This window comes from Strigops habroptila, chromosome 8, assembly GCF_004027225.2.
Source record: "Strigops habroptila isolate Jane chromosome 8, bStrHab1.2.pri, whole genome shotgun sequence".
Lineage (NCBI taxonomy): Eukaryota > Metazoa > Chordata > Aves > Psittaciformes > Psittacidae > Strigops > Strigops habroptila.
The window spans coordinates 12,154,180-12,178,130 of record NC_044284.2 but is presented as its reverse complement, the minus strand read 5'-3'; the positions used below and the strand labels follow the sequence as shown (position 1 = coordinate 12,178,130).

General features: G+C 37.3%; 1 protein-coding gene across 4 annotated transcripts in view; it reads left to right on the top strand.

Moving 5' to 3' along the window:
• COL24A1 (collagen type XXIV alpha 1 chain) overlaps window positions 1-22,843 on the top strand; it is a 138,786-nt gene extending 115,943 nt beyond the window's left edge. For 2 of the 4 annotated variants that reach the window (XM_030495241.1, XM_030495242.1), the window contains 15 exons: window positions 91-144; window positions 1,828-1,935; window positions 4,435-4,542; window positions 6,032-6,139; window positions 6,227-6,280; window positions 6,578-6,640; window positions 7,886-7,939; window positions 9,091-9,126; window positions 14,628-14,663; window positions 14,759-14,785; window positions 15,850-15,915; window positions 16,625-16,793; window positions 18,170-18,279; window positions 19,405-19,620; window positions 21,280-22,843. In XM_030495241.1, coding sequence (XP_030351101.1) covers window positions 91-144; window positions 1,828-1,935; window positions 4,435-4,542; window positions 6,032-6,139; window positions 6,227-6,280; window positions 6,578-6,640; window positions 7,886-7,939; window positions 9,091-9,126; window positions 14,628-14,663; window positions 14,759-14,785; window positions 15,850-15,915; window positions 16,625-16,793; window positions 18,170-18,279; window positions 19,405-19,620; window positions 21,280-21,426 — 1,356 coding nt within the window. In that variant the 3' untranslated portion in view covers window positions 21,427-22,843. Of the gene's footprint in view, window positions 1-90; window positions 145-1,827; window positions 1,936-4,434; window positions 4,543-6,031; window positions 6,140-6,226; window positions 6,281-6,577; window positions 6,641-7,885; window positions 7,940-9,090; window positions 9,127-11,256; window positions 12,613-14,627; window positions 14,664-14,758; window positions 14,786-15,686; window positions 15,706-15,849; window positions 15,916-16,624; window positions 16,794-18,169; window positions 18,280-19,404; window positions 19,621-21,279 lie in introns of those variants that run through there. The other 2 variants (XR_004389952.1, XM_030495244.1) reach the window with 2 other exon arrangements.
• Window positions 22,844-23,951: the final 1,108 nt, after the last annotated feature.

Sequence of the window (23,951 nt, the reverse complement as noted above, 5' to 3'; positions counted from 1 at the left end):
ACATGCATACTAGAGGGGAACAATTCGCAGCTCTTCTAAGGGGACTGAGTTGAAGCTATTTGTCAGCTTACAAGTATTTGTAACTTTTAGGGACCCACAGGGAAGAAAGGAGCAACAGGTCAAGCAGGCAAACCTGGAATTCCTGTAAGTAACAAAATTCTACAGTCTATTTTCAGGTTATAAAACAAAGAAAATAATAGCTAATACAACCAAAATTGAGTTATGCTAGTGGTACCAGAAAGTCTTATGCTCACTCTAAAGGACCTTTCTATTATTCAGGAAGTGTAAAGGAACCCTTGTGAAAATACAAAATAATTTTTGAAACTGTGCTAAATTATACTGAATTATATTCTGTTACTCGGCACATGGAAGCAAAGAGCAGCTAATGTAACAACAATATCCTCCCCACTTGTAAAGTTACTTAATTAGGTCATTTTTGCACGTGGCCTGTAGTCCATGTGGAAGTTATCCCAGTATATTGCACAGAGCTGTACTACTGTTCACTCCTGGCTCTCATCAGTTCTTTGAACAGCTGCAGCCTACAGAAGCCAGATCCATATGTCCGTGATGGATACGGCTGGCAAATCCCTTGAGGGTTTACTCCTTTCTCTTGCTTGCCCTGGGATGAAATTTTTAATGTTCTGTCTGGAGTTACTGTAGAGAAGCTGACTTGCATCCTTTTTTCCCTCAGGGAGAAGAAAGGGCAGGAAGCAGTAGGTGTTCTGTAAACATAACCAAGAACAAAAGGCATCAAGGCTATTTTGGTCCCCTAATAAATAGTACCACACAAGCACATATTGTAAATAACTTTTACTACCTCACATCAAAACATTTTCAGTAACCAGAGAAACACAGCTGCTTCACAGAGCTTGTACCTGCTGGGAGGAGAGCAAGAAGAGCCTTTTTAAAGCAAGGACAAAACTATCCTTTGTAAATACTCAGCTACTCAGCTCTTTCTTCTGGGGGGACTGCAGAGAGTGTATCATTCAGCAGACAAAGGAAAAGAGGGAAAGGCAAGACATACATGGAAGTGAGCAGGAGAAGACAGTTAAAACTAGAACTTGAGGAAGTTTCCAAGCACATCCCAAGTGCAAGATGCTTGAGCAACCAGAAGTTAGAAATAAGATGGTATGCTTCCTATATTCTGTATGGCTGTTGTTAACAATACCTTTTCGAACAAGATGTATTGTAGTTAGCGTATTTTAAGTTGCTGAGAAACTCAGTCATGCAGAGATAATTGCAGAACTCCAAGCCCCTCAAGATGGTGTATGTCAGTCTAAAGGGAAATAATAGTGAAGAAAAAAATCGCTGTCCTCTGGTGGATGTGACATGAGGCTTTTTCGTGCAAGTATAGCAACGGTTAGCACAAACTTGCCTTGTTAGAAGTTTGTATGTGTCATTTTTAATATGTTCAAATTTGAATAGCATCAATTTCCGAATGTACAGTACAGAGTATCTAGTGAAATAAAAGCTGAAAAGGTATGTGGTTGGGCTTTTTACAGGGATAAGTAGATGACTTTATCAGGTTTCCTTGCTTCAGTTGAAGAATCAACACTCTCAGCCATCTTCCAGGCCTGGGACACAGAGGGGTCAGCCCCGTAGTTTCAGCTGAAGTTGCTCAGATCCCACAACGCACCAAGTGTAAGGTTAAGCCAACAGCATTTTAAACCAAGCATACTAACTCAGAGCTCCCTCTGCGAGTATTCATTTGTGTCACTGGGTCTGTTATTATGTAGGGTTTAGGAAATACTGCCTAAAATCTAGTTCTGTGATGATGAAGATGAAGAAAGCCCAACAGTGCTATATTTGCTTTGAATTTGTTTTAAGGGAAAACCAGGGCCAGCAGGCAAGAAAGGAACAGTCGGGTACCCTGGACCAGAAGGCATTCCTGGGAATCCGGGCAAGCCTGGGCTATCCGGGAAGCCTGGCCCTAAGGTAGGTTGCTTTCCACATTGCCTCTCTTTATGTCATTGCACGTTACAAATTTTCTAAGGTTAGCGTACTTAAGCAGAAGTAACAATTCTCAGTTCCCTGAGTATCTTGAGAATGACACCAATTCTTTCGTTTTCTTTCTTTTTTGCTCCTAATATTCTGGCCAGGATATAAAGTTAGCATAAGGGACGTGTGCTGGGAGAAGAACTATTTCATTAGCATTTTGTTACTAGTAACTGCAGCTAAGAGAAAATGCTTTCTTAATCAGAGAGGCTTCACAGTTTTGTTCCCAAAAAAGAGCCGTAGGCCCCAGCTGAGACTGTCTCCTCTCAGGCTTGGAGAGAATTCCACATTTTCCTTACTGTCTTTGAATTTCTAATCTATGTCTCTCTACCTAAGTGATTCTGGAGCTTTGTGCAAAACCAGTGAAAAAGAGTATCAGGTATCTGAGGTACTTGGAAGCATTCTTGGAAGCAGGTTTTTTGTCCGTCTGTTCTTTGCTGTGGGTGAGGGGTGGTGACCTGCTACTTCGTGGGAGCAGTGACACAGCTCTTTGCTTATTCAGTCCAGAGAGGAGGAAGAAAATTCCTTTAGTTGTTCTCATTGTTGAAAGTCTGATCACATTGATTCCAAGTGTATTTCTCAGTAGTTCTAGTTAGATGGACCATTAATTGTTATAAAAAGATGACAAGTTAGATTGGGTGTTAGGAAATAATCAAGGTGCCAAATGAGGCACAAGTATAGATTTCCAACCTGATTGAACAAAGAGAAGATGAAACAAGTTACCCGTAGGGGGCAGATGTACCCTGTTGAAGCCTCTCCAGTTTCAGATAAAGTCCCACAGAACCTCTTCCAAGTACTTGAAATTCTTTGGAGTTAGATTTAGGAGTATCACCCCAAAGAATTCTTACATTTTTGCCTTCCACTCAAAATGTCATCTTTCATATTAAAAAAAGACTCCATTCCTCCATATTAACAATATATAGAAGCATTATAATTTGTAATAAAGAGAGGCTTGTAACTGATTTTTGCCACAATGAGTAAAAAGAACAGAACTTTCGCTATGTAAGTTTATCAGTCCATCAGGCTATAAGCCACACTACCATATTCAAAAGCCCTGAAAATCACATTTAATATAAAAATCCTGTTTAATATAACCCTTTTATTTCTATGAATGCTTAACTGAATGTCATATGAAATAAGAAAGAAGATATATCTATGTATGTATATGTTTATACTAAATGACGTCACAGAAACATTCATTTGGATGGTAGCAATTTTGTGTTTCTTAGCATGTCAAAATTGGCTTAACTCCATGTACTCAGTAACATGTTTTTTCATTAAAAATAGTTTCTTTTGTTTATAGTCTGATGTTCTCATACATTTTTGTAACAAATGTTTTGATCTTTCTTAATGTGGTAAAGTTATTTTGTATGAATCTGTACAGAGTGTACACAGCCATACTAATATTATCAGTATGTCTGATATTTATAAACATTTGAACATCTCTGTGGGAAGGTAGTCTCCATTTTGTTTCTTGATGTGGAGTTCCTTCTTGAAAAAATGAATACTGTGAATCTCAGCCCACCTGTAATGAATGAATTCAGCATCTTGTTTTCATCAGAAGGAGCTCCTTAGTGTAAGCTCAGAATCCTCAGACCTCACACAATACTTAACCAAGAACCATCACAAGGAGTCAGCTGCTATAACTGAGATTAGTGTTTTCTTCCTGCATATTTCCACAGAGAGTTAGAAAAGAATTAAATAGGAATCAGTGCTAATGGCTGTTATTCTGAACATGCAAATGTTTAGGTCTGGGAACAAAATTAGGTCTTGCATAAAGTGTTCTGTATGATTCCCTATGGGAGGTGAAAGCAGTCACTGGTATGCGAGTGCTTCCACATATACTTGAATGCACAACTGCTGCGGACAGAAGATTTCTTCCTGTTTCTAGATCACTGGTACTTAAGCTGGTGAGCCAACTGGGCAACTGTTCCTCTTGAGGAGGGTGCTAATAGGGAAGATGCTTTGCAAAAGCCCAAAGAGGCAATTAATTTTCTTGAATGTTCTCAGAAGTCTTTCAAGGTCTAAGTAGGTGATCCCACAGAACTGACATCAGGCCATATTTAGAGTAGGGCAGAACAAGGTTTAAGATGAGCACTGAACTGAACAATTGCAATGGGCTGTGGCATTTGCTTTGCTGACAGTCAATGATTTGTTAAACTATAATAACTTGACTTTACCTGTGCTTTAACTCCCACAGTTACAGCACATGTAGCTTTGTTGCTACATATGGTGGGGTTTTGCTTTTGGAATATTAGTAGAAATCAGGATGATACTGCTGATCATGGTCTTTTCATATATTGATGTACTGTAAATGTGTGTCCATATATACAGAAAGTATTAACTGGCTTTGATTTTTATGTTATACGCCTGTTTTAACATTCAGTGAAAAAAACATGTCTGGCTGTTCTGCTTGTAATCAATTATTTTCAATTTAAGGGTAACAAAGGAAACTCAGGCTTGCCAGGTCTCGCAGGTTATCCTGGAGCTCGAGGTCCCAAGGGATTGCCGGGCATGCCAGGGCCCATGGGAGCACCAGGACTAAAGGTACACACATGGGATCTTTTTGTTTAAGTACAATATTACTTATGTTGCTTTGTCTTCATACTACATCCAGTGATTGTGGAACTACCATGCTACTGTTAATCATGTGAGTAGCTGACATTAAAACTTATTTGAAGGGTAAGACTGCAAATTTTGCTGACCTTGCTTCTATGAACTGCAATTTGAAAACAGAGATCCCATCCATCTGGATGCTATTCCCATTTCTAAAAGCCATTCAAAACACTTTGTGTTTATTCACTCAAAGCTTTAGGGTCAAATGTTTCCTGACTTTTTCTTTTTAAACTTCTGTAACTGCTAGAACAGTTTGGATGATTTGAACATGTATTAGCAGAAAAGTACTATAATTTCAAGCCTAACAAGTGTGTCCGGGATGTCCATTTATCATAGGACTTAACTTGATCTTGTTTAGCCCTATCAGAAAGAAAGAAATCTGAGAGTGCTCTGTTTTCCAGGGAGTTCCAGCTACCTGACATCAGTATATCCTCATATTAATTAGACTTATTTCAGCAGTAAAAAAAGCAAAGAATGCAACATTAAACATCATTTTCTCCATTTAGAATAGGCTTTTTCATCTAAAATCAAAATTTGCAGTGCTCTATGAGATTTTATTGGTAATCAATTTCTTACAATCTTCATTCACTTCAAAACAGGGGGAGAGAAATACTGTCTTTGTCATCTTTTCATGAAAATATTTTAGTATAAACTGTATTCACTACATGTAGTGCTTATTGCCAGTGATCCCAGTCTGGATTTTACTCCTTTGTCTAGACAATGAGCCGTAGGAGGTAGTTCCTGCTAAGAAGTGCTTGCAATCTGAAAAAGACAGGGAATAGATGAGGTGAGGGAAAATTGTTACCACATAGTGCAAAATAAGTGTCAAGATTGGACATATTGAGTAAGGCCGAAAGTCTTTGTCAGAGCAGAAAGGTAACACCTAGGAAAGAACATAGGTAAAAAGCAGGCATGAAACGTGTATATTTCCAGCCTTAATTGTAGCTCAGTAACCTTCTGAGCTAGACATGGCTCATATGTATTTGATAGTCTTCAGAGGATTCCTCTTGCATAAACTTTTCTAGTTTCCATTTGAATTGATGTAAACTTCTAGTCAAACAGGAAAGAGTTCCACAACTACACTGCGCCTTGCTCAGAGGATTACTTTTTAAATTTAATTCTAACCTGCCTGTTCTGTATTTCATTTTGTGAATTTGAGTGCTTGCACTGGAAGATACCATACTGGGAATGATCTGACATGTGTGAGTTTTGTTTGTTTCCAAGTCAAGGAACAGTCAAGTCACATTTACATTTTAGTGAATGTATAATTGGTGAAAGTGTTCCTGATGGAAATAAAATTAACGGAGTAGGTCTATTTCTTAAAGACAAAGCATGTTCCATGCTTCTGCCTGCAGTCCTATCTTTAACATTTATAACTCTCATAATTGTAATAAGGGATATGTTGTCTTCCTATTGACAGGGTGAGAAAGGGCTTCTGGGTCATCCAGGAAAGCGAGGGAAAAGAGGCTTTCCAGGATCACAAGGTGATCAAGGACAAGCAGGAGATGCTGGGCAGAAAGGACAGGCTGTAAGTAATCACAGCTGCTGATGCAAAACAGGTAGTCCAAGAGTTACCAACTTGAAATAATAGTAAGGATACCTGCTCCTATTACAGGGAGAAGATGGAGATCAAGGTTTAATGGGGTTTCAAGGATTCCCAGGTCCAAAAGTATGTGCTCATTCTTTTCTGTTAGATCTTAAGCCATTTACAGAGTGAGAACAATTAGGAAAGCATAAAATTAATCAGCTTTAACAATAATTTGTTCAAAATCTATCTGAACTGTTGGAACATTGTAGGCAGAACTGTGTACCCCATGTCCAAGGACAAATATTTAGGGTCAGTATGCTTTGGTATTTTCACTGTTACTGTTCTTAGAAATTATCTTACTTTCACTGATTACAAGAGATTGAAACAAGTGGATAGCTGATGTCCATGTTTGATTAAACTGTTCCTTTGCATTTTCAGGGTCCTGCAGGGGACATTGGCTTAGTTGGAATTCTGGGCCCGAAAGGTCCAACAGGTCGAGTTGTAAGTGTTTCACTCCATGAAAGAGATGGTCAGGATGGCTTGCAAGTGGCACATGTTTTTAATTTAAGAAATAATTTTATTTTTTTTTTTAATTATTATTAACAAGGCTGGAACCTTCTAACCAAACCTTTCTGAGACTATGACTCCACTAGAAGCCCTTTGCTTGTACTGCAACACTGCTCTGTTTGCAGCATGGGTATAGTACACAAGCAGAGCTGAGCTCTTAATCTTGAAGGAAAAAGCAAACTCTGCTGACAAAGTGTGGCTCTCCTAGCATAATTTCATCTACACAAATATCTTTATTGCTGTCATATCTTTGCCTGTTGGAATTGAAAATTCTCCTTCTTCTTACTGGCAATGATGCTGATCATATAACTCTGTCCTACAGAAAAAGAAAAAAGGGTCAAACTTTGCCTGCAATAAGAAAGAGTGATGCTCAGGCATTACTGATTAATAAGTAGTCTTTTTTTAACAAATATTTTCTTTTTTATCTGTAGAGTTACTAACCTGCATTAGTTTATTCTTCATTACACCTTCTTCATGACATTCTACTTCGATGCTCACCAAAAATGTGGAAGCATCTTTAGCATTTTGTAATATTGGGAAGCGTGCATCCAGCTTTACAGCACAGAGTGAAAAAAGGGGAAAGGCTGTAGCCTTGAAGGCCTTACTTCAAAATGTTCTTTTGCTACTGCCATTGTTATCAAAGAAATGAACTAGTTAAGTTAACCAGATGCAGAGTAGCAGCGTTAGGGGCCTGTTCTAATAGCTACTTTTGGTTTTGGGTTTTTTTTGGTAAACATTCCTATACAAGATAAATACTGGAAATGAGCAGTTTCCTCTAAGTGAAATGGAACAAGAAAGTAACATTTTAGCAGCACTTACTGGCACTCTTACACAATTACTTGTAGGCAGTAATACAGTTCAAGATACAGTTGATTGTAGCTCAATAAATATGTGGTCTTTGGTAATCAGAGTACTTAAGTTTCCATTGTTTTTAGTGCATCAGCTTTCACATAAAAGAATGTGTGTGGCTTTCCAAGCACAACTATTACTAATTATTAAAATAATTACCTTGCTGATTTTGTGGCAATATGCACTCAATATTCAGAAAGAAAATATCACCATGATCTTTTGGCTGTTTGCCAGGGCTGTGTGCTGAGCAACTTCAAACCAGGACACGTCTTGAGGATTTTCTTCATTTTGAAAACATAGCGAACTAATAAATTCTTTGCTTGTTTACAGGGATATATTGGCCCTGTTGGTCAAGAAGGCGTAACAGGCCCAGCTGGCAGGCCTGTAAGTTTCCCTTCTCTTTTGTATAATTCCCCTACCCTTACTTTGAGTCATCTGGTTTGCAAATAGCAACATTCCCATCTTTCTATTTGCAAATAGCAACTAGCAGGACCATCTTCATGTTATGCCATGCTGGTAAGATAACATATGTGACTCCAGCATCTGTAATATAAACAAGAAAAAAATTACAAAAAACAATGACAGAAATGTCATTGAATTGGCCTTATGTCTAAGTACTGAGGCATACATATCTAGAGCGTTATCCACACTCCGTTTCAATGTAGTTTATTCTTTATGTGTCAATTGGGCTGATAATAAGCATAAAAATAACAGGAATGTACAATAAAATTAATAAATACAAATATTTACAATTGAAAAAGAAAGGAGAAGGGAAATGTTCCTTCTATAATTAGACTGTTCTTTCCACTTGTTTGGAAAAAGACAGTACTTTAAGTCTTGCTGCACTCTTTTCAATCCCCCTCAGGAGGAAAACTTTAAAGTTGCCTGTACTTGTATGAAGGCTTTTAATAGACTTCATATTGAATGTAATAGTTTACATTATCACTAAGAAAGCATTACAGCTGAAGATTACTTCTCTGTGTTATGAAATGCTGCCATCAAGGCACAAAATTCAGAGAAGAACTATAAGATTGTTACTGTGTTCAGAAACACAGTTTAAGTGCAAAACTAGCAAAAATGCCATGGAGACAGAAAACCAGTGTCTAATGTGACTGTGAGAGGAGAGCTAATGGAGTAATAAAGCCAGATATGTAAACAATGGATTTCTTCAGTGATGGAGAGAGCAGAGTTTTGTTCTCTACTCTGAAGATGGTGTGGCACTGATGTATCACAGTGGATCCAATTGTAGAGAATACAGCCAACTGACAGGGAGAACACTGACAGACAAAATTACTCAGAAAAATCCTATTTACAATCCGAAGAAAACAACAGCTTTCCACATGCAGGAATTACAAGATGTTTTCAAGTAATTTGCTAATAGTACAGGAAAATTAAAGCCCCAGAGTTGTGAAAACTTCCACAGATGAGACTGGACTTTTCATGTGAGCAGTATAACTCTCATGGATATTAATCAGTTCATTTCAGTCTTAGGCAGCTAGAAAGCATGCTGGATTAACAGCTGCTCTTTCTTACAGGGACCAAGAGGTGAAAAGGGCACAAGGGGTGAAATGGTAAGATGAAACAACTTTTGTGCTTTCATATTTTTGGCTGTGTAAAAACTATTCCTGTGTTACACTGAATGTACTCTTGGATGCTCTCAATGTCAAACAGTCATGTTGTGCTCCTGGAGAGCGCTGCCCAAGAAAGTTGGTAACATGAGTCAAAAATCTGACCTTTTCTTGTGCAAGTTGACTTACATCGATGTGCCCAGTATATATATTCTGTCAGGCATGGCCGCTGATCATACAGTGTCACATAATCCAAACCTGTCCCATTTCAGATATAGAAGAAAAATCCTTTGTCACATTTGTGGTCAGTGCTCCAGTACCTCACAGCACAGCATGCATACACATGTTCATACGCCTGTATCATCTTGTCTATAGAGGGAAAAGTTTAGGAAAAGCCTAAAGCTGAGGATGGGAGTCCATGCCGTGCATGACAGCTGTAGTATCAGTAGGCGGCACTGATAGGTTAAGAAATTGCCATCTCTCACTTTTCAGTAAGAACATTACATTAGGTTTTGTACATTACTAAATGTTGGATTTGATTAAAAAATTGTTTTAGAGCTAGTAAAGTCTCCAATTAATAATGGCTATGTGAAAAGCCATTAAATATTATATTTACAGCAAATATGAATACAATTATATTTGATACCTACAACATGACTTTATATGGCAGTTTTATAATTAGTTCCTTTTCCAATAACTAGCCAATGTGATCTTGCTCCTGTTGCTCTTACCCTGCCTTTCACCCTACCTCATTTAAAATCATTTCATTTCTCTTATTATATTTTGCTTTTAGCAGCCAGCTGTGTACAGTTCTAACCTAACTGCCATATAAAAGTTTTGGAAAAAATATCTATCAGAAATATTCAAAATTGCTTAAAGAGTTAAGGCTTGGAACTCGGCTTGTTGTTGCACGTGTCTTGGGGAACTTTCCTCTTTGATTCTAATGCTCTGGTGACAATTGCTATCTCGGAATAAGAGGCAAACTGGTTTCTTAATTTGTGCTGCTATTAACTATCTTAACTGTCTTTTTCTACTGTTTATCCATAAGAATTGCTATAACAGCATGGAGCTAAAAATGCTGACACTTAAAAAAATAATAATAAACCCCATCCAGAACAGTGAACAAGAAACACCCCTTTCCATTATTGGTACTGGTATTTAAGAAGTAATTTCCTACATAAGTTCTTGAATTCATCAAGATGAATTAATCTTCTAAGTCTGTGTTCAGAAGAAGAATGTTTAATTTAAAATCATACACAGTTTAATTTTAAATCATACACAGTGGCATTAGTTTATATTATGTAGCCAAGAAAAGGATTTATTTCCAACTATTGTCAGATACAAAGGAGAGAAAATTATTTTCGTCCAACTGTGTATTCCAGGTTTAAATTTATACCTTTAAAATGTATATTGGCATTCTTCCTAGAATCATAAAGATTTTAACTTTTCTATAGCAGTCCAAGTTTTAGTTACAGTTTTTAGTCTGTCACGGAGATAACAGGGTTCATGACGAGGAAGAAATGTCCTTTTATTCCCTGAAAAACCTCCTTGAGGTCAGTGGTGAGCCATGTTGAGGTTCTGTAAGCTATTTCTGGAGGAAACATTCATAGAGGCAGTAACAGAGTTTGAAAAAATTTAATCCAAATTATTTTTCAATATTCGTATCACTGTGATTGAAACATTTAGAAAAACATGGAATACATTTGAGAATATTTTTTCAGAACTCTGACATTTCTGAAAGTCTGTTTTCTAATTTTCATTTTCTTGTATGACATGCCACATAATGAATTATAATACAGAGTCATAAGATAATCCAGGTTGTAAGGGATCTCAAGACATTTGTAGACTAACCTCCTGTTTAAAAGAATCAGCTCTGAGATCAGACCGCGTTGCTGAGGGCTTTATTCAGCCAGATCTTGAAAACATCCAGGGCTGGAGATTGGATAATCATCTTTTATCTTAGATATACAATCATTAATGGCAGCTACTACACTGCATTGTGTATCAGACTGTTGTATTGCAGGATGTTATTAGGCTTTACCCATTATGAGATATGATGACATAACACCAAAATGACAGAAGTGGTCAGCCTAATGTTAATAATTTTTGTTAAAGCTACTTTCTCTTTCTTAGAAAATTTCAAAAGTCATGGAAAATATGGAAGTCCTTGAGATTGCTCACGTTTTCAAAGTTAAGCGTATGGATCACTGCATATAAAACCAGGGCTCCACAGCGTCAGAAAAAGATTGGGAGGGTTGGCCTTTGAACTTCTGTACTAGCAATCAAATTGGGTGATTAAAGAATTAAAGAGCACACTAAACTGAACTGTTGTATTCCCCCTTTTTGTTATTATGAACTGCAATTACACTCTTCTGACTTAAATTCTAATGTGATCAAAGGGTAAATTAAGTAGATTTGTAAATGTAATCCTGTGCATTGCAGTAAAACATTTAGCAATTAACTTGACCCGTGAAAAGTGCTGCTCTGCAACAGTTTTATTTTAAAGGCTTCTAAAAGTAATTGATACAGCCCTCTGAAGTTTTTAATGTATTTAAGAAATATAATATCCCCCAAATTAGTTAACTGTAGTTAACAAATAGCATTCAATATTTACCTTTTTTTCACATGGGTTTTATTGGCAAGGAGACAGTGAGACAATTGCTATCTCAGAATGAGGAAAACTAGTTTCTTACTTCATGTTGCTATTAACCATCTTAATTGTGAATCAAGACAAATCACTCTCCTCTTTTGCAAAATACCTTAAATTCATTGGAACAGTACAGATTCTTATTTATAAAATATTCAGTTCTATCATAGAAAGCACTATAAATTAGAACTGTTCTTGTCCTAAGACTTTTTGAGTCTTAAAATAGTGACACATGCCAAGAACATGGAATATTAACTGAAGCATTCAGTCATCTGAAAAATCCACTGGCATGTCTAAATCTCAGCACTAAGAACAAGGACATCTATTCATCAGAGAGCAGTGGTTACTTAAGGACAAACTGTTGAAGATTTTGTGCCTTCCCTTGACTTGGTATTTGCATAATTAAGTCTTGAACCAAGATAAACACATCCTTACACTGTCAAATTCATTTCTCAAGTTTCTTTTTCACACTTTCATTTTATGCTAAACATACTTCACCAAGCATGATCAGACAGTCCAGTAATATATCCACATGACACTGAAGGTGTATCCTGCAGCAACCTACCAGCACCTGAGTTGCTGATGCAATTAATTAACTATGGAGGTCAGCCCTCCCTGCTGGCATACAACAGGTTAGCTCTGTGAAACCCCATTGGTGTGCAACAACTGAGGGACTACCCCAAAATAGTGAATGTCCTCTCTGCAAACTCATCATTTTTTTAATAATGAATAACAACCATAATATTTTATGCCTTTTTAATAGTAACAGGATTTCAAAGAAAACGTCAAGCTGGGCAATAATCAAACTCAGATCAAAGGAAGTTAGGTACTTGCTACAGAACCCCCAGGGATTTCTATACTAAATATGCTAAAATTAATTTATTTTTTTTTTTTTAATTTCCATTTTCCAACATTAATGGCTTTATAAAATACCAGTAAATATTTACCTAAAAAATGGCTTAGAGTCCCTTCTGTAGGTGTAAGAGGATGAATCATAAATAAGTAGGGTCAGGATTTATAGGTTGAAAGCTGACAACATTTACAGTCCATACAGCTTATGCTATTAAGGTCGTCTTAGTTAAGTATCAGAAGACCATCTCTCTAAACACCCAGAAATCACTTCAGTTTTGATTTTCTCTAGTTCTCCAAAGAATATGTAAAGCATGGGTCTTGGCCTCAAAGCCATTTGCAGTCCATAAGCACAGCCTTGTCTGGTGTAGATCTGGTGGTAGGAATTACATGATGGCCCCCACTTATGACACCCTTCCCAATCCAGCACCTGAGCCCCTCTGGCCAGGGCTGGTGATGTGCAAGCACACTTAACTCGTGTAGCTGTGGAGGTCACTGTAACCCCTGACAGATGCGTTTCCCAGTAACTACCATGTGCTCTGCCTTACAAATCTGTCTAGAGATGCAGCTGGTATTCTTCCTAAGAACTGATAAATTTGGAGCCCCAGTGACTTAAGTAAATCACTGCTATCTGCTTTGAGATCCTTTTTTTACATATACATGAATTCATGTTAGATTAATTCTGGCCTTTCTTTAACCATTTCCAGCAGCCCTTGCTGGTGGCAGCTTGAAGCACAGCCCAAGTTCTGCAGTTCTAACATGCAGCAACGCTCACGCAGATCTTGTGAAATCTCACAGCAGGAATACTTCTCATTACTATATTAAGTGATTTACAACTTAACACCTCTTTGACTACATCAGTTTGACAATATTTGTCAGCATGACCATGTCAGATAAGATTATTTCTCTTTTGGCAGAGACTTAATACTAGCGTGACCACACTCTAAGAAGGCTTTTGCTGAAACAGCTTATTGTGCTGGCATAATGGGTACAAGCAGCGCTGGCTAAAGAATGTTTTGCTTAAATTGACTCAGTTACGTTAAAAGGTTTTACTGCTACGTGGTGCAGGTCTGGCCTACGCCTTTCATTCCTTCTTCTCTTTTGCTGATATTAAGGCACTGCCACCTATTCTTTATTGTTCTTACTGTGGTTTATGTTACAGCAGCTCCTAGAGGCTTTGAGATTAAAGATGAGAATCAAACAGTGACACAAGTATCACTGCATATTAATAAATACTCATAATCATTCCATCTTAATGTGAGTTGCTGCTCAAGGAAAGGATAATTCAGATGGGGTTATTGATGTGGGGAGGGTCCACGTCCTACTCTAAGGCAAACCTAAAACTTAGATTGAAGACTATGTGCATTGTAGGCACTATAGGCTGGGGAAAAGAGGCTGTTCCTTCTCCTCCTCTTCTCCCTGCTGCATCATCCTACACATTAAAATGATGCCACCTACCATGAGGAAATAAAGGTGTAACTTCTTGACTATGAAGGAAGCTGCAATATCACTTACTGTTAAACAATGAACATAACATGTTCCAAATGAAAATTGACACTGCTAAAAAATGGAGCTAATAAATGCCTAGCAGATACTCATGGAGTAAAATGGATCAGTTAGGTTTTTTACAGCTATCTGTAACATTATTTACAATGCTTTTATGATAATTCATCCCTTGTACTACTTGTATGGGCAACATGCATATAATGCTGGCATAAGGTATAGCACGTTATATCTTAATATGTTGCATGACTTCTAATGTTCCCTTAGTATCAAAAGTAATTGGATAAACAAGTAACCAAACAACCCAGCAATTCTGACAGGCATATTCACGTGTTAACAGTGTAGTACTTAAACAATAGTAACAACTAATCTACAACTTTACCAAAGCCTGTATCACATCATCTTCATTGTATACATTGTGGCATGTTGTGATTTAAAAAATACATAAATGTAAAATCAGAGATGTTAATCTATAACTGTTGCATTTTATCTCCATTTCTTCTAGGGGCCTCAGGGACCTCAGGGTCAGCCAGGGCCACCCGTAAGTGCATAAAAAAACATGCACAATCTTTCCCATTGTGATTGCACTATGTAAACATATGAAGCCCCTAATATCTAGCTTCTCCCTTTTTCCAGGGACCACCTGGACTACCAGGACCCAGAGTAAGTTCTGTCACAACCTTAATCTACAATACAGCTCTTTTTTGAAAGTGAAGATAGCAGGACCCTCTTCAAATGCATTGCTTGTTCCATTGCTGCACATGAAATGCAAATACATTTTTTTTGCAACTTCCATCACTACAGTGATATGTTTTTTGAACCTTCCATCTTACACTGTCAGTTCCGTTCTGTCACACTGTTGTGCCGTCAACAGGCAATGCTCATTGATATGCTCATACTTTTGACATGGATTAACTGTCACACTCGAGAAGTCTTTTTTCCTGTTCTGTATTTGAACACTCTGAAAGATAACAATGGAAAATTTTGTACTATTTCTGGTCCAGACCTTCTCCCTGTATACGCACACAGAGATTTAGTTTGTTAAAGGATTGTGCCAGTTAGGACAGACTCAATATCTGAAGTATTCTAAAGCTGTAACGATATATATAATCTGAGAACAAATTGCAAGAACTAGATGCTTGTGTTGGTGACTTAATTCTTTAAAAACAAACCAACCTGTTGATTGGGTCTGGTAAATAGTCACAAAGCGTGGAGAATGAAGGTACGCAAGAAACGGGCTTCCTTCTTCAGAGGCTGGTTTGTCAGTCTTGATATTTTTCATGCATCATGAAGCCTGATCTGTCAGCTGCTGATGGCTGACTGAGATATTCTTAGTGTGTGTCTCTGTAAAGGACTAACACCCATTCAACTTACCTGGATTGGTTTTCTTGAGCATATAAATTAAATAGGTGGGTGGAATAAGTTTGGACATCAGTCTGTAACAGCTATTACAGTATCTTTTTTCTAGGTTCCAGGAATATGATCATTAAATTGGGTATGGGGGTGCTAATAAAAATTAATATGCTTTTTCTGTACACATGCTTGCATTCTTTGGAAATGGAAGGGAGGATCCTATTTTAAAAGTAAGTGTTTGCAATGGATTATTTTCTAAAATGACAAAATAATGAAGCTATCCTTTGTGTTGCTACACTGCTCAAAGAATTTACCACCTGCATTTTAGAGTATTCCTGTTCATCTTTTTATATTCTGAGATATCTTTTTTTCAGAAACAAGTGGACATCAATGCTGCTGTTCAAGCTTTGATTGAGTCAAATGCTGCACTGCAGATGGAGGTAATTATTTCAGTGTATTTACATTGCCATACAGGGAATGCATTTATAATTCTATTTTTTGAGGACAGATCACAGCTTCCTTACAAAGAGTTAATTTAAAATGAACCAAGTGTAGCATGTAATTACTGTAGAATATAACAAATCATGCTAGGATTTAGATGTTAGAATTGAAGTTAAGAAAAACAACAGCATTTCTACCTTTTTGTTATGATTGGCAGTAATGGAAATTTACTCTCACACATAACAGACAGTGTCTGTTCAGCCACAGATAATGATAGTGGCATTTAGGCCTTGATCCAAACTGACGTATGTGTAAGTGTGTGGTCCTACCAATTGCAAGAAATTTCTTACATGGGTGAAGTTAGCTTAAACTTAAGAGTAGATTTCACTGTTGAAAATCTACAAATGCTAAGTATACTTTACAAATGCCTTTTTTTTTTTTTTTACCCTATATCCACATTTGTCTCTCAACATGTCATAATAATGTATTTGCATGATCTTAACCTGTCTAACTTCACTGCTCTGATAATTTTAATAACGTACTTTCTTTTTTTATTGGAATATATTATTATTACCCTGTTTTATCTGGCTGATTGCAAGCATTATAAATACTTCTGTCAGGCTATTCAATGGCCATTCGACTTCTACTGCATATACTGTTGTTGTGATACTTCCTTGTGGTAACACATTTGCTAATGGCCCTTGGCAGAAATACCAGAATACTGAAGTAACTTTACTAGATCACAACACAGAGATATTCAAAACGCTGCACTACCTTAGCAATTTACTGCACAGCATCAAGAACCCTCTTGGCACTCGGGATAACCCAGCACGCATCTGCAGGGATTTGCTGAACTGTGAACGTAAAGTGTCAGATGGTAAGTGTTCACTTTCATTAAAGGTTGAACACAACTAGGGTTTGGAATGTGTTGCTTCCAAATGTTACTTTCTACACTAAAATAGTAATGTGTAGATTTTTTCTGTTATATTCTGGGGCATATATAATAGTGTGCCTGTCACAGCTATTTTTATTTAAGATAAAATTTCTGACTTTTAAAGATGAAAGTAGGTAGCTAGCTAATAGTATATCAGTATTAGAGACAGATATAAATATAAAAGTAAACAAAAGTGTCCAGAAAGTTTGAAACGGAATCGAATTTCGGGATTAAAGATTTCCCAAGTATTTATAGCTAATCGTGCAATGAACTCTGTGTGGATCAGATTCTAGATTCCTAATGAGAAATTTGTATACAATACACTACCACTGTCACATACACTGATAGTTGTTGTATCCCAGAAAATCCTGAATCCATATTTCAAATTTAAAAAAATAAATATTTAACCCTGTAATGTCAATACTGTGACACAATTCAGTTTCTAAGTGGCTAATGAAATAATAAATACCTGTACATATCCCTGTTATCAAGTATTAGCATTAGCAAACTAAGGAGGAAGTGGGAAATTAAGTTGGAGGTTACAGGACAATCACTGTTCTGTGACACATAAAAGGATGGATCAGTTATTTAAGACTCTAGTAGAGATGAGCCTAACCATTGTTAGAACTGTGCTCTCCTAAATCAATCTCAGTCCTTTAGGGCCACAGAGGTCACTGACACAGTCCTCCACTTCAGAGGATTACACACATCCCCATAGAAATTGTAGAGCATAGGCTCACCCATATTTAACCACAAATTAAGGTAAGATAAATCTTGATCTAAATTAAATGTTTCCCATTTCTTGTATTGGACCAAATGGATGCACAATGACAAATACTCCTTACTACCATCACTGGGATACGTAGAAGTGTCTGATGGCAGAAAGAAAGGATCTTCAAGGTGCTGTGAGAGCAAGAGAATTTAGATTGATATTTTATGTTCCCGAATATATTCTCTGTATAAAGCCGTGCCCAAAGGGAAAAAAAAAATTAAGTTTTAATACCGAAAGAACAGACTGGTAAAACCATTTGTTCTCACTATTTACCTGTAGAAAAAGAAAACATTTTTGAAACTATGACAGCGTTCAGAAGTCATTGTATATGTAATCGCAATTGAATGGTTATGATAATTTTGCTCAGTATCTGTTATTAGGAGAATTATAATAGTGAAAAAACTTTCATGGTTTTTTTCTTTCATTTCCTAGTAAAGCTCTGGTGATAATATACCTAATACTTGTCAAAAAGTACGGATATTTTAGCAAATCTTTTAGTAACAATTATATTTTGGTTTTATTTTCCATCTGGAATATATACTAATAGGAAAATACTGGATAGACCCAAATATTGGATGTCCTTCTGATGCCATTGAAGTTTTCTGCAACTTCACTGCAGGTGGTCAGACGTGTTTAACTCCGCTGTCTGTGACAAAGGTATGCATTGCTTCAGAGAGACTGTATCTGCGCTGGACTCTGAACAAATGAATGCTTATTTACTTAACTCCTGAAAAGATGTTAGATTTCAGGGGTTTTTTCAACGTGCATCTTTGTGGAAGGACATGTTATATGTTCTGTTACAGAACTGACAGATTTTTCTGGAGACAACAGATGTTAGTATAACCCTCACTTTGTACATTTAGTCAACCTCTGTGTTGATAGAATTATTTTGGTTTGCTTTATACTTTCCTGTACAAAGCATAAAAATAAGCCCAAAATGCTTCTAAGCTACACTAATTACTCATCACTCAGGGCAGCTAAGTGTAATGATCTCAGAGAAGTTGAGGTCATTGCAATGGGAAGGAAGAAAATTATGGCTACTTCTCAATACTTAGCTACTTCTAAATGCCATTAGGCAGAGACTGGTTTCCTTTGTATCATTAGTCCATGCTCCTCTTTACATGTAGTCCTGAAACCCTTGGGAATACAAACTTAGTATTTGTGGAGATTTGCATATACACCTTAGTCACCGAAGAGCATCAGAAATACCATACAGTTCCCATACACATTCCTACATTTGGAAAATCCCTGAGTATGATCTAGTCTTGCAGAAATTCTTATTGAGTAATGAGTAACTACACATTCTGTCTAAAATCAAAGTATGCTTATGAATTTTTTGCTTTTTAATGGAATGTAGGTATTGCTAAAGCTTATGGTCTAAAGACAACGAAACAGCAGAATGATGTGGCTGTGGTTAAAACACTGTGATGATAATATCTTTGTTTGAATCACAAAATCATTTATTTCAGTTTCCTTATTTAAAAACAGTGTTTTCTGCCCAGCTGCATTTCAACAATGTTGTAAGCATTAGCAAACGTTTATGTTTGAGCTTTGAAAATGTCCTGTGAAAGCTTCTGTTTATAGTAATCACTATAATAAAACCTAACAGCTCTCCTGACAAATACAAATCATGCTCTTTGGCACTGATCCCAATGTATAAACACGTAAACATTGCTCTCATGCCTGAACACCATGCATGTATGTGCATGTCACTTAGCGTTGCTGTGGCCATTCAGCATAGTCCAGCTGTAAGTCTAACAATGCATTTCTCTTGGAACTTAGCTGGAGTTCGGCGTTGGAAAAGTGCAGATGAACTTCCTTCATTTACTGAGCTCAGAAGCAACCCATAGCATCACAGTTCATTGTCTGAACACACCGATGTGGGGATTAAATAAAGCAGGTGGCCAGAAAATGTCTGTTAGCTTCAAAGGATGGAATGGTCAAATATTTAAAGCAAATACGCTGCTTGAACCGAAGGTGCTTATGGATGAATGCATGGTAAATGCTCTTTAGCACTTATTAAAACCGTAATGTAGCTACTGTTTAGACATTATTAACTTTCTGCAAATAAATAACAGTAATTTAGAGTCACATCCCTTGAAGCTTACTTCTTACATTGTTCTGCAGATGTCTCTGTATGCCAGCCTTTTCGTACTGAATTCAACATCTATCCAAATGTAAAAGCAATTGCGGTAATAAGGGACATTTATATTTGCTGTTTGCATTGAGTGTCACATATTTTGAGACTCTGCTAAGACGCTGGAGGGAGATCAGAAATAAGGAGGTCCTCCGGGAAGCTTCAGGAACAGTTACTCTCAAAATGAAAATTCAGATCTCAGTAAGAAGTCTGTTGAGGTTATCTAACACAAAATCTTAGGTTCAGACATGCTGGAAATTATGTTTTGGCCATCTAAATATCTTTAAATTCACTGACAATGACACAGTTGTTTGGTTATGTGATAAAATAATGATGATTGGAAATGGACTCCATGGCTAACAAAAATATTAAATCATATGTGTATTTAGGAAAAATTGGAAAGGCTTATTAGTTTTCTAATGCATATTAGATTATTCCACCACCAAAATGTGAGCCATTTGGTCTTGGTAGAACACTATGAAATATAGCAGCCAAGCACCTTACACTTTCAATATTTTATAGCTCCACTTTCATTTACAATAATGACAGATGTGAGACTGGTTCCATATTGATACAGGGGTATCAAGTGAGATTTTTAATCTTAAGACAGTGGTTTTATTGAGACGCTTTGAAGCTTTTATGCTGCCAGCCTTTATTAGCATGTGCTCATGAGATGCTCTAGCCTGTGTTGTGCAGATGAGGTATGGCCATTGAAGCCCTTTTCCCCCACCTCACAGTCTGCTTGGGACTGTTTTAATCCCTGAGAAAAATTAAGGCACACAGTGATGGCTGCTGAGAAGTGCTGTTTTTCTGTGAGATGCCCTGGGGTCTGTTGCTCTTTTTGTGGGAAACTATGTACTGTACAGATCTGCTGCAGAATCTCATGTATTTCCCTCTCTGCAGGGATTTCACTTTTCAGTGGCGTCCACTGTACTTGGTGGGTTTTAAGAACAGAGTGGAGTAATTGCAAACATCAAGATATTCCCAGCCTCAGGCAATGTTAACATGCTATTTTATAATTTTTATGAGGTATCGATTTTTTACCGAGAGTTTTAAAGGATTAGAATAAACAAGTTTATGGCGAAAATGAAACTCTCATTCTCCATGATTACTCTTCAAGGGCCTATACAGTCATTCAAGTGCCTGTAGAGTTCATAACCTACTGAGTTCAAGACCTACTGTTGAGATTTGTAGTTCAATTTTGCAAGAGACCTAAGAGACTGTATGAGCCCAAGAGTGCTTGCACAGTGCCAGAGGCTCTGCTCTGAGCCATGCTGCACTGTGTCTCCAGCCCTTCCAGCTGGATTCTAGGCTTGGCTTTTTTACAGTTAGTTTTGCCAGGAGTGCCCATGGTGTTGCAATGGCACATTTGCTAAATTGTAGTTTCTTTATGAACTGCTGGGAGAAGAAATGCTTCTTTACAGTTCACTTCCTCCTCTCATTCTACAAGTTCAATTTCCATTTGTGTTTTGAAGCTCACCTTTGATACGAATTTAATATTCTGCTCCTGTGTGTTGCAGGTGGAAGATGGCAGCTGGCATAAGACACAGTTCTTTTTTCACACTCAGGACACTAATCAGCTTCCAGTCGTTCAAGTTAACGCACTTCCTCATCTCAAACCAGGACAGCAGCACTTCATAGAAGGCGGTTCAGTGTGCTTCCTTTAAGGTTTCTGTCCTGGGAGTTTTTGTGCATCAACATGGAATTGCTGCATAGATTAAATGCAAAAGTAATGATCCATTACAGGCAAAATAACTAGGAAATTGAAGAATCGTTCTAAATGGTGTTGGTTAAAGAAGCTCAGGAAGAAAAAAGACTTCCTCCTAAGGAGAAATGGCATTTTAAAAGGAAAGAAAGAAAGAAAGAAAAAACTACAACTTTCATAAAGTATTTAAAAATATATTGGTGCTTCCTTGCATAATTTTCTGGAACTGAGTGCCTGAACATGGAATTTTTCAGGACCTCTGGTGTTCTCATCAATCTCTTTAAGAGCACAGCAACAAAACCACCCCGAGGAAAGCTGGAGACATACCATGCTGAGGAGCAATACTGGCTAATGCTCCTAAATGTGCAATAGCTTATAGATGAAAAGTGAATTATGCCACAGTACAATACATCTTCTTTTCTGAAACGTTGTTTTATTATAGTCCTTGCTGGACACATACATCTTAACAGATGGCACACTACCTCTTTTGTGTTTCCTGTCCATGTTGCCTTGGTGCTCTTCATAACACAAGGTGCTTGTGGCCTTAGCAGAGATTATTTGAGTCCCTTTTTATCTTTCAGACTGTATGTGCTGGTTACATCAGGATATGTTTCTGTTGTAAAGGTGCTTATTTTGAATCGTTGGTCACGTACTTTACTACAATGAAAACATTATTTATGTGGATTTGTTTAAAATATTTTTGTGTACTGTTGTGGAAATGGTATATGAGACAGCACATTGTATACGATACATATAGTCAGAACAGTTAGCTTTACAGCCATTGTAAAAAATGTTGTAGAAGAGCTACCTACAGTAGTTCTGAGGTTTAGATTCTGTATTTCAGTTAACATTTCTAATGCCAAAGGCATCTTAAGATGATATATTGTGTATATATTTTGTAACTTCTGAAAAAATCTACAACATGTCTTCTGAATGGCTGCTCCTAAATTATAATCATCATTTCATCCACCTAGAAATTCCATTTTTCACAAATTTATTAGATCTTTTTGGTTTTTGTTTTTTAGTTTTGGTTTGTGTTTTGGGTTTTTTTGTTTTTTGTTTGTTTGTTTGGTTTGGTTTGGGTTTTTTTTTTCTTTTCTTTTTTGGGGGGTTTTGATTTTGGTTTTTTTATTAAAGAAAGTCTAAAAAGTTCAATCATCTTTTTTATTAAATAAAAAAAAAACAATTTTACCGTTAGGGAAAGCACTCGTAATGATAGGCCTCTATCTATTATCAATCCAAAGTGTACTCAGTAGCACATGGCAAGGTGGTACCAGGCTATCCTGGGGAGCACAGGAGCATTCAAACAACTTGTTTAACTGTCTTGATCCACAGGAAACCACACTTACCAAAGTATAATAAAATAAGCTTCCAATCTATCTGTTTGTCTTTTACTATTCTGTTTCGTATTATATAGTTAATTCTTAGTAATGATGAAAATCCTTTAGAAGGGTACTTGTCAGGTGTCAATGCTGCTTTTACCATGGGGGAAATGCACATGCTTCGTGCTGTGGAATACTGCCACTGACTACATTTACTTTTACAGGGTAATGTACATCCCATTTTATGTTTTATACGGAAGCAGCAGTTTTGTTCCCTTAGAGAAAATCTGATAAAACTAGTGACAAAGCAAGGTTACAAAGTAATGATAAAGGTTAGACAATATGTCTCTCTTCGCATTTTCCGGCTCATTATAATCTGACAATATCCCTTGACATTTGCTCTTAGTTTGGCTGTAGAGCTGATGTTGTGATAAATGGATTAATTTTTGGTTTTTCGTAAGAATGTAATCTTTTAAAAAATGTATATTGCTTCATGCATATTTTCATTAGTCTCATTGCACTATTTTTGGAAATTATGTATTAGCTTATATTTAGGGTTTATATTAGTGTGTTTCAGAAATCATCTATTTTAAAAATGTGTTTTGGAAAATCTCTTGTCCTCAGAGGTCCTGAAGGCATCCACAGGAGATCTCGTATGGCTTTGTCCCACAATGTTAACAAGTACCTGTACTCTGCATTCACTGAGAGGGTGCTCAGGCATTGGAACAGGCTGCCCGGGGAAGGTGGAATCACTGTCCCTGGAAGTGTTCAAAAACAGTGTAGATGAGGCCCTTAGTGACATGGTTTAGTGGTGGTCTTGGCAGTGCTGGGGTAAAAGTTGGACTTAAGTGATCTTAAAGGTCTTTTCCAACTTCATTGCTTCCATGATTCTAATGTTTTTATGGTTTCTGTGGTAGTCGCCTATTTTGTTACCCTTAATTTTAGAGCATGCCCTCAGCTAGATTACAAGAGCTTTTGTCAGAATCCTTTTCCCTTTACTGCTGTTTTTCGTGGTTAAAACCCCATTTAAAACCACCTGGGAAGCGGGGTTGTGGAATAGCCCGCAGCAAGAGGGCTTAAAGCCGCTCCCAGCGAGGCCCTTCTCGGAGGCCTCCGCGCTCCGAGTGCCGCCAGGCGGCGCCGCCGCCCAGGAAAGGCCGCGGCC